This window comes from Neopsephotus bourkii, unplaced genomic scaffold, assembly GCF_033783945.1.
Source record: "Neopsephotus bourkii isolate Nb327-2 ecotype Australia unplaced genomic scaffold, CSIRO-AGI_Nbou_v1 NB_196, whole genome shotgun sequence".
In the NCBI taxonomy this organism is placed as follows: domain Eukaryota; kingdom Metazoa; phylum Chordata; class Aves; order Psittaciformes; family Psittacidae; genus Neopsephotus; species Neopsephotus bourkii.
Window position 1 is genome coordinate 11,722,492 of NW_026900709.1, and position 16,679 is coordinate 11,739,170.

Genomic DNA, 16,679 nt, shown 5'->3' on the forward strand with positions numbered 1-16,679 from the left:
CACTCAGCTGGAAGATTTATGTATTTAAAAATAAAAAATCCTACAGACAGTTTTCCATGTTGGTCTACAGCTGGAACCAAGTCAAAAGGAGTCCTTTCAAGAGTTGGCTAAAAGTGCCACTGCAAAACTGAACTCTGCATTTCTTCCCAGTTCCTCCTCTGCGGGGGTATACCCAGTTACCGAATGGACTCATCTGCTTGCTGCCATTGAAGCTTACAGTCATGCCTGCTGATCAGCTTATACCAGTTGACAGCAAGTGGGAATGGTTGGCTGTTTGTGGTGGGGACTTCATTCCAGTCCTGCCAGAACCCGAAGTCTTTATCATGCTGCTGTAATTTAGCTATTCAAAATTTGGCCAAAAAGCTGACTGACAATTTTCAAGGTAAATAGCTGCCCAGGTGACAACTTGTGTTTCATCTGCTGGTGTCTTGTGAGGCTTTGGTTTAACTCCTGTTAGGTAAAGCAGTCTAAACCCGCAAACAAACAAATTTAAAAGTGGAGTATTTACAGTTTTACTTGCAGGGATGGTTGTTTCAGTGTTTTAATGTTTCTGGTGAAGTAGTACTATTTACAGCATAGCTTTCTTCTGGCATCTAGAACTTTATTAAAAGCTCTGGCTGGTTTTCAGCATTAAACAACTTAGGTTTTTCTCTTTCTTTTCAAGTTCCAGTTTTTAACCATATTTATTTTTACTTTCAGTTATGCAGTTTTTCCTTCTGAGGCATTCTTTATACTGAGGTTTCGAGAGAAGGGCATGGAATTATTATGAAATTGAATCTGATTATTAGAAAAAGGCGTTTGAAATGCATGAGGTAAACTGAAGCAGTGATGTTAAGTAAATATTTTCATTTAGCAACATCTGGTTTGGGCTATCCCATTTACATTTGAGGCATTTAGTTTGCATGTCATAAAATTAAAATAGTTTGAAAACAATTCCCCCACTGTTTTATTTTTTTATATGAAAAATTAAATTGGAAACTGGCAAACTTAAGTTTGTGCAGGAATTAGAGCTATTTATGTACCAATCTTGCGTAAATAGTTTGATTTCAGCATGCTTAAATTACATTCCTGATTTTTCTCATAATTTTCAAAGCAAATTAATAAATTGTGGAAGAATTAGAACATTATGCTTGTATGTGTTTCACAATCTTGCTGGTAACAGCATACAGTAAATTATCTCACTTAAAGTGAAGGAAAGTTTGCATAACCTTAGTCTGATTATGTGTTTTATTGCAGTATCTGCTGCTGTGGAATAGAATTGGCTTTTAAAACTCTTGAAAAAATGGAATTGTCGGATCCTTCCTCTGTGTCTGTACTTCATGTGCTTTCTGCTCTGTGTTCCAAAGCAGCTCAGTCTAATTCATTTTCTTACAGCCCATGGTGGTGAGGTGTAATTCTGTTGTACGTGTGTTGCTCTTAAGTGAGTATTCGGTCATGTATGCTGAGTGTCTGGTGATGCAACTTGGACTGTCGAGGTTAAAGAGGGTAGCCTGTCTTATCTTAGGCTCAGATACCCTCAGGATGTTCACAAAAGAATATATTACCCAGTTTCAGGTACTCCTTCCTTTTTCATTTTTCAAATACCCTTTCTTACAAGATACTCCTGAACCAAAAGAAAGACTCACTTACATCTGTGGGGGTGTATGGCAAGTATCTGTGAAGTGAAAGAGGCAAGGGATTTTATTTCCAGTACTGCTTCAACTTAAAAAAGAAGTGTGGAAGAAGCTCATCTTCTGTCTTTTGCAGTCTCAGCACTTTAGGTCCATTGTTTCAGGTTCTGTGCAGTTTTATTGCGTTTTGAACCTCCTGGCAGGATCACATCCTTTGGTTCTGATCTCTCAAGCTAAATTCTTGGTGCATTTGGCTCATAAAAAGTATCTGAAATTTCTACCAAGGGCAATGGCAGTCTTTTCATAATGCCAGGAATGTTCCCTAGGATCCTAGTTGTGATTGCCCTCTTGAAGATAAAGCTGAGTTGTCTTTCACTGCTTGTAGAATGCACATTTTTTCAAGTGATAGTAACTTCTAAGGACGTTGTCGGTGACATGTCATCGTTATTTATCATACAGAAATGATAGTTCTCAATCTGCATTTAAACTTAATGTCTGTTTTTAATCCATGTGTTCCACATATGTTTTATACTTTGTTTTTCTTGATCTGAATGTTCTACTGTAACCCAGTAAGTCGCTTGCAGAATTCTCAAGTATATTATAGCAACAATGAGGTCATTCTTGTTTTTAGAAAAAACCCAAACAAACGACTTCTGAATCAAATTGTTCCTGTAATCCCATTTTGAGTGTCATTAATTCTTTCCTTACCTTTTTTGAGTCTTTGTTTACCCTTTCTTCAGTATTATCATAGTGCTAGCTTTTTTCTAACCCACTGGAGCATTCGAAGGGCCAAAGGCTTGCAACCTTAAAACTGCAGAGAGCTCTTCAGCCTTTTCTTAAAATTACTGAATGAAAATTATCTTAATCTTCTGATTTATTAAGTGTTTATTTCAGTAGCTGTTTTTACATCTTCCTGTCTTCTGTCAGTGGGAATCTTTTCATTCTCATCTAGTGATAGGACCATTATTTGACTTGCACCTAAATACAGAACAGGAATATTTATTGAACAGTTCTGTCTTCTTGAATTACTGCTGACAATTCTGTTGTTTGACCTTAGCAGCAATCTAACACTCCTTTATGTAGGAATAGTTAACCCTGCTGGTCACAGACTTCTGTGTCATCTTGCTTTCCTTACCTATTTCGGCAGTTCCTGGCTGCTTCTATATCAAGCATGATAACTCTTCTTCTCTGTTTCTAGTTATCTTATATTTTCAGTTATGGAAAAAAAAAAGTAAAAAAATAAGGGCATCACTGTCTGTAAGAATCTAAGATCTTGTGAATCTGTAGGTAACACATCTCAAAGAACTACAGTTACTGTAGGGTTAAGTAACTGTTCTTTGATGCGTTATATGTGTTGTAGCGTTGGCTTAAATACTTTTGTGGTTCAAATTTTAAATAATTAGCTTACACTAATGCATAGGATCACTTGGAAATATGGTTATGTGGCGTTACTTGTGAGAAAAAAAATCTGTAGCCCTATTTTTAATCTCTTTGGTGCTACTGCTTAAATATTCAACACTGTGAGATCATGTGCTTAGAGTCGTACACAGCAGTTTTCTTCAGAAACTTAAAATCTGATTTAGAACTGTTAAAATTAGATGACAGTCTTCTGAACTGAGGTTCACAGGTATTTCAAGATGACATTCTGTAGTGCATCTTCTGTTGCTGTGTAATTTATAATAAAAATGCCTAAATCTAAATTCAAAAGTTTTAGGGGGCGAATAAGAGTGGAAATCATTAACTCTTGAGTTTCATGTCTAAAAGACTTGCACAGCTGCCTGGGAGGGTTTAATTTACATAGCTTAGTTTAAGAAGTTTAATTTGGGTGGGAATGAACAAGGACAGTGTCCAAGAAATTTGAACATCTTTATTATAGTGCCCTGACATACAGAGATTACAAGGTAAGTCAAGATACTGAGGGAATGTGAGTTGCACTCTAGAGAAAACTGAAAATAAAATTAACAAGAAAAGATGGAAAGGGGATGGGAATTCACATCAGTTTTCTTGTAAGGGATGGGAAGGGAAGCATCTGTTGGGGAAAAAAAATGAATAAGCATGACTGATTACAAGACATTGAAACTGTAGTCAGTTTGTGATTCTGTGAGGAAATTGGTGTGAAGGTATGTGGAGTGCTGCTGTGGATCTGTTCAGTTGAAAGACTATATTTCTGCTTTGCAGATCAGGAACCTGTAAAGCTTAGCTGAGTAAAAAGGCAGGATGGCTTTCAGCATCTAGGAAAAGCAGCTAAACTGGAAGCCTGCAGTTTGGAGAAGTTACAGGTAATGCTCAGAGTGCCTTTATGTGATATTCTGCAGAGGCAGATATAAAAAAACCCACAGTGGTGGCATAGTTCTCAAAGGAAGTGTTTTTTGCCAGCATCCTCCTCCATTCTCAGTTTACCTCTATTTTTGTGGCTGTTGGATAAGCTAATAACTTTTCTCATAGATGAAGAAAACAGCTTTTTTTTTTTAAAGTCCTAGTTGAAACAGACCCAAGATAGAACGTGAAACCTTACTGATACATTTGTCGATCAAGAAGGTAAATGAGCTGGGCGTGTTAGTGGGCAGCAGTAATTCTGTCTACACTAGATTATAGTTGAAATGTACTCAAGAATAGTTTGAACTCCATTTACGTCTGCATAGTTTCATCTTGTCAGTTTAGTTATTCTTCTCTGAGGCATTTTAAACAAATCTCTTAGTTATTGTTTTTATTTGCCATATACACTTAAATTTGCTCCATATTGTAGCCAGCTCTGGGCTTTCTGTGCCTGTGAAATACTACCTTTGGAACAAAGTTGTACACAAAAATCCCAATTTCCATCCTTCAGAGGAAAGCAAAATTTATAACAAATCTAGCTCACTAGATACCAAAACCAGCTTGAACAGAACATATGATTTTCATACTGTAGGCAGTTTGAAACAGTATTTTTGTCAAAATTTCCCCTTCATACTTAACTAAGTTTTGAACTTAATTAAGAATGGGCATATAGAAATTTGAAAGCATGAAAATAAAATAGTAACAAAAATGTAACTTTCATCTAGCCTCTGTTTAGTTGGTAGGAAAAAAAGTTGCCTGCAATTTGCTGGTGTTTGTATCAGCTTGTCATGGCTTTAGGGATTATAGAATTTTTTATTTTTTTTTTAATGCCAGATTTTTTGCAGAGTGTGAGTAGAACCTAGTGTTCTGTCAGCCGAGACTGAATTAGAATGGAGCACGTCCAGAGGACCACTGAGGGAGAAATGCAGAGTTGGTGCCTTCTATATGATTTTGCATAATCTCCAGTTCCATTACACTGGAGATGACTCTTACCTTTTGCTTTTCTCCATGGTTTGTCCCTTCTACTCCTTCATTTTCGTACTGTTCTCTAAATTACAGTGGCACCCCCCCCCAAAATAGGCAATCACATTCACTACGGGATTTGATACAGTCCACTCTTTGCTATACTATATCCTAGGGAGGCTAGATAAACACTTCATCTCTTGATATCTTGAAATTTTGTTGTATTTAAAAATATAATCTACATAATTATTAAAAAGTCCTGTCTGTAAATTGACAGTTTACATTTGTACTTTTCTGTGTGCCTGGAGTAGAAGATGGTCTGTATGAGCAATACCTAAAGAAATAGCTACACTTTCTGCCTTACCAAGATAACCAGGAAACAGCATAAAATTACACAGTAATTTCATTTCAGTTTTGCATTTTTTTAAATTAGTGCTATAAACTATTGGATTTCTATGAAAATCGTTATTTTCTCCAGTATCTTCAACTCTTAGGGGTTTTACATGCCCCTCTTTTTTTTTTCTGTTCCAATTTTCTCATTCCTCCACCATTATAAAGCTATTATGAGCCTTTGTGCTGCTGTAATAGTGCTGATGTTTGGAGGTGACTGGGAATAGAGAGATACTGATGAAAAAAGTATAAGGAAATCATGATGAAAGCTTGCAAAGTGGAACAAGCGTTGCATGAGTTGAAGGGAGAAGTTCCTAAGTAGTGTGCAGTAGCAGACATTCTGGAAGTGTTTCTATTGTTAGGTGTATCTCCATTATTAGAGTGTGACTTGGGTGTGTCAGTGTAACAGGAGAAATCATATGTGACGTGGAATACTGGACTTCAGTAGCGGAGTTGATTCTTGGGAACACAGATCCATACTCTAATTTGATCCATTCATCTTTGCTAGGACATGTTGATATCTCTTGTAGTATGTGTATGCAGTGCTAACTGGATTCATCTACAGACATTACAAACTTATTATATGCGCGTGTCTAATGTTAGTAAGGTCAAAATGAAATTAACTTCTTAATACAGTGTTTTATTAACATTAATTCTTATTTTAAATAAACCACAAATTTATGCAGTGTATGTTTTGTGGAGCACTTGATTGGTAAAAGAACTTAGAGTATGGTGCATATGTATCCTGGTCCTTAAGAACTACTTGGAGGCTTGAATTGGCCTGTGCTGGCAGCCTTGCCACTTTGCTGTGTTTGAATTCCTGTTTATGTGCCCTATTGTATAAGAGTAAATCAGGATTTTGCCTTTTTCTAAAGTTGCTGTATGTGAATATATTAGTATGCTTAATAGTATCAAATTTGAAAGGTTAATTCTGTAAGTCACTGTATGTTGTATAGTGTTTTAGTCTTGGCTTATATAGAATAAATTTAATATATGACATGTATATACAAATTGTTACAGATAATAAAATGGTTTTGTAGGCAAGTCTCAGAAGATGACTGAATTTGGTAGGAAAGACAGTTTGGTGTCTGGAGGTCACCACAGGTTTTCTAGGTCTTCACATGGAAGATACTTGTTAAGTTACTGTGTGAAATTGTGAACTTCTTATGGTAACAGTGGAGCTCAGTGTGCAGGTGACTTTGGACAGGCTTACCACTGTAATTCTGCTGGATGTTGCCACATGTGCAAAGAGTCAGCAAAAGTGAGTGTGCTGGTTCCTGGATTCCCACAGCTCAGAGCCTGTCATACTAATGCAGGTAATTTCCTAGTATTGACTTTTGTAGCCAAACCAGATAAATATTCTAGACTTCCCTGTTTCTAACCTGGAATTCTCTTCCCAATGGAGTGGCTTCCTAGAGAATTATTTTAACTTTAGTCACATCAGTAATGTAGTTTACAGCACAGTCCTGCAAATGGTTATTATACATGTGCAAGTAAAAGGAAGGCAGACTGTGGTGTTGAGAGAGACTAGACTGAGACTTTATTAACAACAAGCAAACTTGTGTGTAGCTACACGTGATGAATGCTGATCAGGAAGGTAGACCAGGTAGCTAATGCTCTTTACGTATTTTATCATGAATTTCTTTCCTAACCTCTAATGGGACAGGATGCTGTTTATGATCTGACACAGCAGTTTTTCTTAAGTTTTCTTCATGCAGTTTGTCTTCATTATACAGATAATGGCTTATGCACAGACTTCCAGAAAGAATTGAGAGTGGCCACAGTGCTCAGTTAAGGTTTCAGTGTTACAGTGAGATTTGAGTAAAGGATAAAAATATATGTGGTAACTAAGTCTCTTCTGTAGAGAAAGCATCCTCTTAAATATATCCAGAAAGACACACAGCTACTCTGCTGAATCAAAGAAGGGGCTAGGGTTCAGATTTTTGAAATGACACATAGAAACTGTCTTTTTAAATCTTATTAATATGTACGTTTGTTAAAATAGTTGTTGTTTCGCAGTGTGCTCTGATGCTGTATTAGTTCTTGGATTATCTTGAATGAATACTCTGTGGGGAGAGGGTATACATACTTGCAAATGTCCATCCTACGAGGATAGCTTAAGAGGGTTCTTTGAGGGTTCCATGAAATGGCAAAGACATATTTTAACTACTAGCTCATCAAAATGAAGTACATTGTGTGCTGCTCACCTCTCTCTAATGCTGAATAACGTTATTCCCTAAAAGTTTTCTTCTCTATTTATGGTGGAAAAGGCATAAATTTGAGGTGAGAAGGGGAAAATGGAACAAAAGAATGACTTTTTTTTTGGTCTTCTTTACATATCTTGGTCTTTCGTGGGTCAAAACCTTTTATGTAATTGGTTTCTCCTATCACTGTGCATACTGAAAACTTCTGAAAAAGAAAAGCTCTTTCTACTAGAATACATTAATTGAGAAATTCTGAGGAAATATAAGTGGATTATTTCAAACTCAGGATTATTTGAAACAATGCATTTACAATTTTTTTCTCAACCTTTGCCCAACTTCTTCAGGCTTTTCCCAAGTTTCAAGCAAGCTATATCCTCCTGGTGACAGCTTCCTTACCAAGAACAGTTCAAACTTAAACTTTAATAATTCATTATAGCTTGTCTTCAACTTTGAAATGTATAGTAAGATAAACTTTTTAAATACGTTACAGGTTACAAGGGCAGAGGAGCAACGTCAGTAGGCACTGAAGGATGTTGACTTTTGACTGCCATAGTGCTCTCAACATTAAAACAGATTTGATCATTATGGTTTCCTTCTCTCTATTTAATGGGCTACTGATGGATCTGTGTTTGTTCTTTTCCTCAGATATTAGGATTAAAGAAGAGGAGCCAGATCCAGAAGAGTGGCAGCTCAGTGGTGATTCTACACTGAATACCAATGATCTAACACATTTGAGAGTACAGGTGGTAGATGAGGAAGGGGACCAACCACATCAAGAGGCAAAAAGATTGCGACGGGTAGCTTGCACATGTCCCAACTGCAAAGAAGGTGGTGGAAGGTACGTAATGTTCAGTGTCATATAATGATGTAATGATGAAAACAAAAACTGAGTGAGGAAAAAGGAGCCTTAGTTAACAGCAATTGTCTGCAGTGAAAGAAAACTAGAGGGTTATGTAAAAGAGTGTATACAATAAAGGACTGACGCTTTTATTTCTGAGTTTGCAAATGAATGAGCATATTATTCCATCCTCTCTGAGTTACTCCATTGAGATTAATTAGAAAAAAAAATGGAGTTAGATGCCACCTAGTACAAGTGAGGGGGAATAGAACATTGCCCTAAATAATATGAAAATGAAATATTTTGGAATATGCACATCCGTGATTGGCTTCCTATTGCATGTCAAGGACTTGATTAAATCCTGTATTCCCGCATTTCCTCACTGATTGAGCATTTTTTCCACAGTTTGATTGCTTTGAGAGTGTTATAAAAATACAGCTATCCTGGTTTTCTTATTCACTGGTTTCCAAAGAAAAACAAGGTTTGTTTAATAACTCTAAATACCAAATTTTGCATTGGCTGATTGTTTTCAGTCAGTGGAGTTAGTGGAGGGTCAGTGGCTAACAGAGAGGTACTAAGTTCCAATTCATATAAAACTTCTGGGCCGCATAGGAAGCCATATTTTATTATTCTTTATCTCATGAAAGTATTCTTCAGCTTTTTATTATTCTAAAGCTTTTATTCTATTCCAAACCCCTTTGTTTTAAACATCCCTATTATGTATACAAGGGAGGAAGTAGGGATAATAGGTGGTCTTTTACAAGTGAAAATATTTAGGAGTATGTGCTTGATATAATAGTGTAGGGGCTTCTTTCCAGTACACTAAAATTTGTCATTTTGAGAATAGTTTCTTCTCTAAAATAGAAATCCTTATTTATGTGAGAACTGTAGTGCAAATTACTGAGTTCTCTTTGAAGAACCTGTGGGTGTCCTATGGCTTTAAGAGTTCTAATAGGACTGAATAGTACTGAATATGTCTTTGTGTCAAAACTCAGTGGGTTTCTGCTGTATATCCTAGATACCCATTTTGCAAGTATGGAGAGGTGATATCTTTAGGTGGTCATGCAGAGTAAATATTAAGTGTTTGAGACAAAACACTTCTCTAAACATCTGCATCACAGATGAAGCTGGTGATAATATCTTCAGTTAAGGTTATACGGTATCTTTGTCTATCAGTTTCCTCTTCCTAAATCCTGATGTATACTTCACTGAAACCTAGCACAGACATTTCTAAGTTCTTGGTGAACCTAGGCTCTGCTATGAAGATCTGCCCAAAGTATGCCCTGGGTTGAGATTTACTTAGTCTAGGAGAACTCTGAAAATGTTATTTGTACTGGCCATGCTCTTAGAAAACGTAGAGATTTCACATGTTCCATCTTCCTCATGCTCTCTTTCAAACTACAGTGTCTTTAACCTAGAGGTATCTTTACTTTAAAGTCCTCTTCCTCCTAATCGATGTTGTGTATAACACCAAATTTTAAAGTCAAAGCCCAAGAGAGAATCTTTTTGAGATGATAAAGTCTGAAGAAGGGTTTAGTCTGACTGAAATTTAGATGTGGGAACTTGGGGAGGAATTGAGGTAAGAGCTAGAACAGAGTTTAGATAGGTGCGAAACTGAAATCCACTGTAAAGGAAGGACTGAACACATCAAGTGTACAAAGTAAGTAGAAAAAGTAGGACAGGAGGTCAGGATGTGAGAAGAATTAGAACTAGAAGAGAAACAGGATAATGAAGGAGACAGTGGTGGGAAACAAAAAGAGTGAAAGTGTCTACAGTTGCTAGAGTAACTTTCCCACCAGAATGTATAATTCTGTCACCGAGTCTAGCCCACTTGGAGAAATACTTTCTTTCTCATGCTGATATACATTGATCACATTCCATAGCTGCTGCAGTTACTTGTATCCCTAGTGCTGTATTTCTGAGGTTTTTTTTTATTTGTCTTTCAAATCTGCTGGTGACTCGCAGAGTTTTGAATAATAGGACATTTGCTTTTATAATTTTTTTTTCAGATAGCATTCACAATTCTTAAAATGATGCAAGGGTTGCAAAGTGAAAAACGTGGAAGTTGGCAAATGCCAAAATTAAGGTACTGTGGGCAGCTTTAATCCCGTGTGCATATACATTATAATTTGGTTTCTAATTACATGACCACAGACTGGTTTTTTCAGATGACCCCACTGGCATTCAGTGGATGGGATGGATGATGCACAGGTAGTGAATCAGGGCTGCGTAGCAATTGGCACCTGCTTCACTAATTGCAGAAACTGGAAGACATTTAGGAAATGAGTTATGGGACTGCAGCAACAGGGCTCTGAAGTTTCTGAGATGTTTGTCTATCCATCCCACCTTTTGCGCTGCAGAAGTACTGAGTTCATTTCTGGAAATAAGTGGATTGAGTTGAATTGTGAGCATCTGCAGTACTCTTAAGAAAATATGGTTTTGCTATATTGAACTCGACACCTCAAACTGGTAGCTGCTCGACAGTCTTGGCCTTAATCTCTTTCTACCTCAGATTTGGATTTACAAAATGATTGTACTAGTTCAAGTTCACTACATAGGAGTGTTGCAAGATGATAAATTCATTAGTGTTTGTGAAGTGCTTAGGCACTGAGTATTGTGAGTGCGTGTGATGAGATTAAAAAAAAACCCCAGGGGAACTTGAATAAATCTGTGTTTAAGATAGTACTTAAATAATATGTAACTAGTAAGACAAGAAAATCACATTAAAACAGTACAGAAAAGATACATAGCATTTCACTCAGTGAATACTGTCCCTCCTATGCACTGAATGGGGTAGGAAAAGGTAGTGCATGGCTTTGTGTATGCAGAGACTTCTTCATAATTTTATCTTTTGTGTAACCTTAGTTTTGGTATTTCTTGCCTTTCTTTATTTTCTGGATGGAAAGGGGAGTTGAGAACAGTTCCTTCTAGTTTTTGATGTTGGCTTTTCTTGGTGTTTTTTGATTTCAATACGGAATTAGACTACATTAAAGTCTTCAAAAAATTTCTATTTGTACCAGTCCTGTGAAGTAGGAAGCCACTGTTATCTTCACCTTACTTGGCAGGGGGGAAGATAGGAAAGGAAGAGGATGATGTATTAGATATGTAAATTAAAACATTATAGCCTCAAGCTTATATTGTAAATGGGGGATAAGCAAGAGGAGAGAGAGATATATGTACCTCAAACAATGACTCTCATCCTAAACATCTGTGTGAAGCTTCTAGTTAGGGTGTCTAAAGTTAGGTGGAAAGTTCACCCTTCCCTCAATTACATTTAGAGTTACATTGAGATGTAACTACTTGTCGGGACCTATAGAGGAACAGTACTTCTCAGTACCACTTCAGGTATGTAACTCTAAAATACACGTTCTTAAAATAACTGATAGGGCTGTGTTTTACCCTTGAAATACTTCATGTTCCTTCTGAAAGTACTGCTGGACTGGAAGTCTAGTTTCTCAGTGCATGAACCCATCTCCTGCTGAAACCATTGCATTCTGAATGGTTACTGAGAAGCATGGTTTCTGAGCTTTATGAAGCTAAAATGTACTATGAAAATACTTAAATATTAATTGATTTGAAGATTCTAGTCGAGGAGTAGGCCTGAGTTGTATCTGTTTACTCAGTGATGATGGTTATTGGCCAGTGAAGCAGGAAAGGCCTCTTAGCATGATGTGTTGGGGCATAGTGCCAGACTGTCACAGCTGCAAAGCATCCAGATAGAATTTGGCTCATATCCAGTCAGTTCAGAGCACACATGAAACAAACATGCAGATGCCTATATGAAGTTATATAGAATAAATACACTTAGTAATTCACAGTATTCTTGTGGATTTCATTCTGTGGATCTTTAACTTTCCCTTTTATTTGAACTTAGAAGTCCACTAAGGAATTCCCATCACCAGTTAGATGGTGTAGCCTATGTGGTTCTAAGCATGTCACCTAAGCTGACTGTGAGTTGAACCTTTATTTCCTTCAGTCTAGACTAAAGGTGCGATTAAACAAGTACAAGTGATGGACATAAGAACCATAAAATTATTTTAGGGGAATTCTGATGCAATTTTATGTCATTAGTGTCACATTTATGTATTGTATCATGCAAGGTTACAAAATACTTGTACTGATTATTGTGGAGGGGAAAACTTATTATGTTTGGAGAAGGTGTGAGGATGAAACGCCCAATAAAAAAAAAATACTATATACAGAAATAGATTCTCAAATGCAGAAATACATTTTTTTTTTATGAGGTCGAGCACTCCTTAGGGTCACATGGAGTTGAACAGGCAATTAAAGACACAGAGCAGAAGGATCCTCTGGAGAATTCTCTCTGTTACCAAGATTGTATAATGGGGAAAGACCATGGGTGTTCTTTTGCCTTGCACTGCAATTGCTGAATGTCTTGAGCCGCCAAACAAGGGGACCTGAACTGAATCATTATGTGAAAGTGAACACAGAGCTTGAGAACTGTGGAAACAGTTGTAATAGGACAAAAGGAAGAATACAGAATGTTACTTCCTTGGAGTCCCAGGAGCTGGGAATTATGGGCTTGTAGATAAATGCCACAGGAACTGTTATAGATAGTGTGTTTTGTGTGGTGGCCTAGCTATCTGCAGAGGCTGAGAAATGAGAAAAGAAAAGGGGCAAGCTAAAGACACTTTGTTGAGTGCGTGAGTTTGTCAGAATCTTCGAAACTTATGAATATTGAGCTTTTGTGTAGGTGGCATATTACAAAGTTAAAGGCATGACATTACAGTTAATTTTGCTTTCTAACCTTGGCTTGAATGAAGGCCATGGAAAAGCGTGAATCTGACAGTTTAGATGTAGCAAAGGTTAACCAATAATGGGTGTTTCAGCTCAGTTAGGTGGTGTAAAAAAGGCAGTGTTTGTGCTGTTCCAAAGAAGTGATCTTCTTCTGGGACACTTGAAAAGGGAAAATTAAGTCCCAAGTATTCTTGCCAAGACTAATAATGATGGAATAGCTTAACAGGTCATATCAGGCCAGATGTCAGAGAACTGTTTGCATGAAATGTAGAAACAAGCTGGGTATAACAGGCCTAGGTGAAATGTCTGTAAGGCTAAGGATTGAGGGGTGGCAATAAAAGAAAATAAATAAAAAACCCAAACCAAAACAGATAGATAAGCAGAATCTCTTCTGTCACCATACCCATAGGCTCATATGAGCCTAATGCTACCACAGCAGGGTCGAAAGCCTTCTGGACTTGTTACTTCCACTGCCATTGAACCTGTTCTGAAGTCAAAACCTACATTGTCATGGCAAATAATAACTATGTAAAAGTAATATTTTTTTCTTCTAAGACAAAATGGCTAAAGAAGTACTCTGAAGATCACTCTATATTAAGACTTCTTAGAAACATTTTCTAGGACTTAATTGGATTTTACCTTCTTTTCTGGACTGTCTGTAATGTTTTCAGTTTGCATGTGCTTAGGTTGGAATTCCCTTTAGATGCTGTGACTTGTTAGAGTGAATTAGTTTCTGTGCCTATTCAGAAATGCTTGTTCCAAGCGCTAGCTCCTTAAAAGTGTTTCTGCATTTTACACTGAACCCTCATTATGTGTAAACCAGAACTGATCTGAATACAGGGATGCTGATCTAGGTCTAATAGTTGCTTGGCAAATCTTTCAGCATTGAACGGTTAAGAAGTTGAACATTGAATTTAAGGAAAAAAAAATGCCCTGGGGAAGCAACTGAAAATTGTATAATCAGCCATGGAGAATGGAGTTCCCAAGACTGTGATTTCAGAATCCACTTAAGCTGTTTTAAGTTAACAGTGTTGATGAATAAGATAGCTTAATCCTTGGCTGCATTTTCCAACCTCCTCCTTTGTACCAGCATTCACCATTCGTATAGCTGCGCTGTCTGATAGATCTATTCCCTGGGGTGCTTCTTTCAGCAGCAGCAAACACTTAAATAGGCTAAAATCCTTCATGATGTCCTGCACTGTCCTGACTGAGCTCTTTCTCTGGGTCTTCAGAGGCTCTTATCTGTGTTTTTATTTAATCAACCAAAACCAACCAACCAAGAAAAACCCCAAAACAAAACAAAAAGGCTTTTGTGTTAGGTACTTTCCCTGAACCAGTCACCTGCCATTTCAGTGAGATAGTACCTGAAAATAGGCATCAAGCTCAGTGGTCTGGATTATACTGTGAATGACCTGTTCATTTTGATGGATTTTTCAAATTACCAAATTCAAATTTTTCAAAATACCAAAGAATTCATTTAAGTTTCAGCAAGATGAGCTGTTTCACTGCCTCTCCTTTTAGTGGCAATACTCAGGTTAGTACGCTTGTCCTCCAACCCCAAACTGCTTCTCAAGTTTCCCCAAGATGCCAAAAATCCCATCTGTTCTCTTCTCAGTTGCCAAAATCTCCAGCTTCCGTTTTGGCAATTACAGGCATTCGTGTTTCTTCTTTGCCAAAACTGTCTTTGGTGTATGGTAAAAACTGAAACTGGGAGAAATTTAAAACATGGGCACTTCAGCATCAAAGTGGTGCAAACTGCTGTAATGACTGTATTTCCAACTTCATGTATGCTTGCTAAAGATTACACTTCTATCATTTACATTTCATATGATGATACATTTATATAGTTTGTTGCAGAATTGGAATGGCATTATAGAATTTAGTTCCAGCTTCTTATGGAGTGTACTGGACTCTGATTGTATTTGAAATAAAAATGGGAAGCTGCTCAGGTTTGTTTGCAGGTCTCTTGGGATATATTACCTCACTTACATATGTGACCATTATTTAGGAGGAATCTATCTATCTATCTATCTATCTATCTATCATCATCTATTTATCTATTTATTTATTTATTTGCAGAGGCTCCAATTTGGGAAAAAAGAAGCAACATATTTGTCACATACCAGGGTGTGGTAAAGTATATGGGAAAACCTCACATTTGAGAGCTCATCTCCGCTGGCATTCTGGAGAGCGTCCATTTGTTTGTACTTGGATGTTCTGTGGCAAAAGGTTCACTCGCAGCGATGAGCTCCAGCGGCACCGAAGAACACACACAGGTTTTCAGTCTTTCTTTCTGGTGCATTTAACTAAAGATGTGTCATTGAGGGGGCCTGGATAAATAACTTTTAAGGGGAGAACAGATCTTTGTATTGGATTTATGTTAATGTTGTGTGACTTTTCTAAAATCAGGTAATATTTAGAGCTATGCACACGCTTTGGTGTCATTGGTAGGTCTGAGGAGGAAAATTGGCTACCTTTATTTGATTCGGAACTGACTTTCAAGCTAGTATCTAATATAGCTTAATCAGAATACTTTGATTCAGGTTCAGCAGTGCATTTAATTCATTTGAACCAGATTGAACTGTTGTACCAGCTTAAAATTTCAGTAGTTTCCTCTCTTTTTAAAAAATAAAAACAAAAAAGTGTACTAGATGTCAAAGAGATTAGATATTCTTAACAAAATCAAGGAAGAGCAAGTGGTGGTGCATCATTCTGCATCTTCTAGTTTTATGGTTAGACCTCCCCATTAGGGACTCCAGGTTCACATTTCTTCTTTCGTCTAATACAAAGAAAATAAATCAGTCTAGATTTACCATCTTTTCAAGGAGCAGTTTGTTGTCTGTGTTGCCCATTTTCCTATAAACTGAACCCATAATTACAGTCTACAGGATGCTTACTTTTTAAAATTAGACAATGTGAAAAACCCAGTGACAACAGATAAATAAGTGCTTATCAGCATTTACATTGCTTAGAAAAATGTCTGTGCAATGTCCATGAAAAATATTTCATATTTTATACCTAATGACATGCTTTTGCTAGACATGTTGGATGCTTGAACCCATTGTTCAAGATGTTATGTTCCATCTGTATGGACAGACAGATGGGTCAAAAAAAAAAAGAGGCGAGTTGAATGATCCAGCTTTGAGGTATGGTTAGTGGTTCCTTGTGTACCTGCATACTAGTAGAAAGTAGAGAACTGCAGGGATCTATCCTTTGACCTGTTTTAATGTCTTTATCACTGACCTGGCAGAGGCAAGAGAGTGCACTTTTCTTAGGTTTGCAGATGACACCAAACTGGGACAACTGGTCCATGCAGTTGAGGGTAAGGCTGCTATTTGGAGGACTGAGGCTGAATGAATGGGCTGAGAGGAACCTTATGAAATTCAGCAAGGATAAACACAAAGTACTGTTCCTGGGAGGGAATTAACCTTTGCTAAACATAGGCTAAACACTGAGTTGGGAATCGGGTCTGCTGAAAAGTACCTTCAGTGGACAGCCAGAACATGAGCAGGAGCCAGTAGCAAAGATGGCCGGGGCTTTTATCAACAAAAGCAGGGACACTAGTTCTAGGGAAGTGATCATCCCCTTCTTGTCAGCACT

The 16,679-nt window shown here is 37.3% G+C and overlaps 1 protein-coding gene across 2 annotated transcripts in view; it reads left to right on the top strand.

Annotated features, from left to right (window-relative positions):
• The window catches only part of SP3 (Sp3 transcription factor), a 36,031-nt gene that overhangs the window by 16,387 nt on the left and 2,965 nt on the right, over positions 1-16,679 (top strand). For both annotated transcript variants that reach the window (XM_061380174.1, XM_061380181.1), the window contains 2 exons: positions 8,129-8,321; positions 15,159-15,355. In XM_061380174.1, the coding sequence (XP_061236158.1) occupies positions 8,129-8,321; positions 15,159-15,355 (390 nt within the window). The remainder of the gene's footprint in view (positions 1-8,128; positions 8,322-15,158; positions 15,356-16,679) is intronic.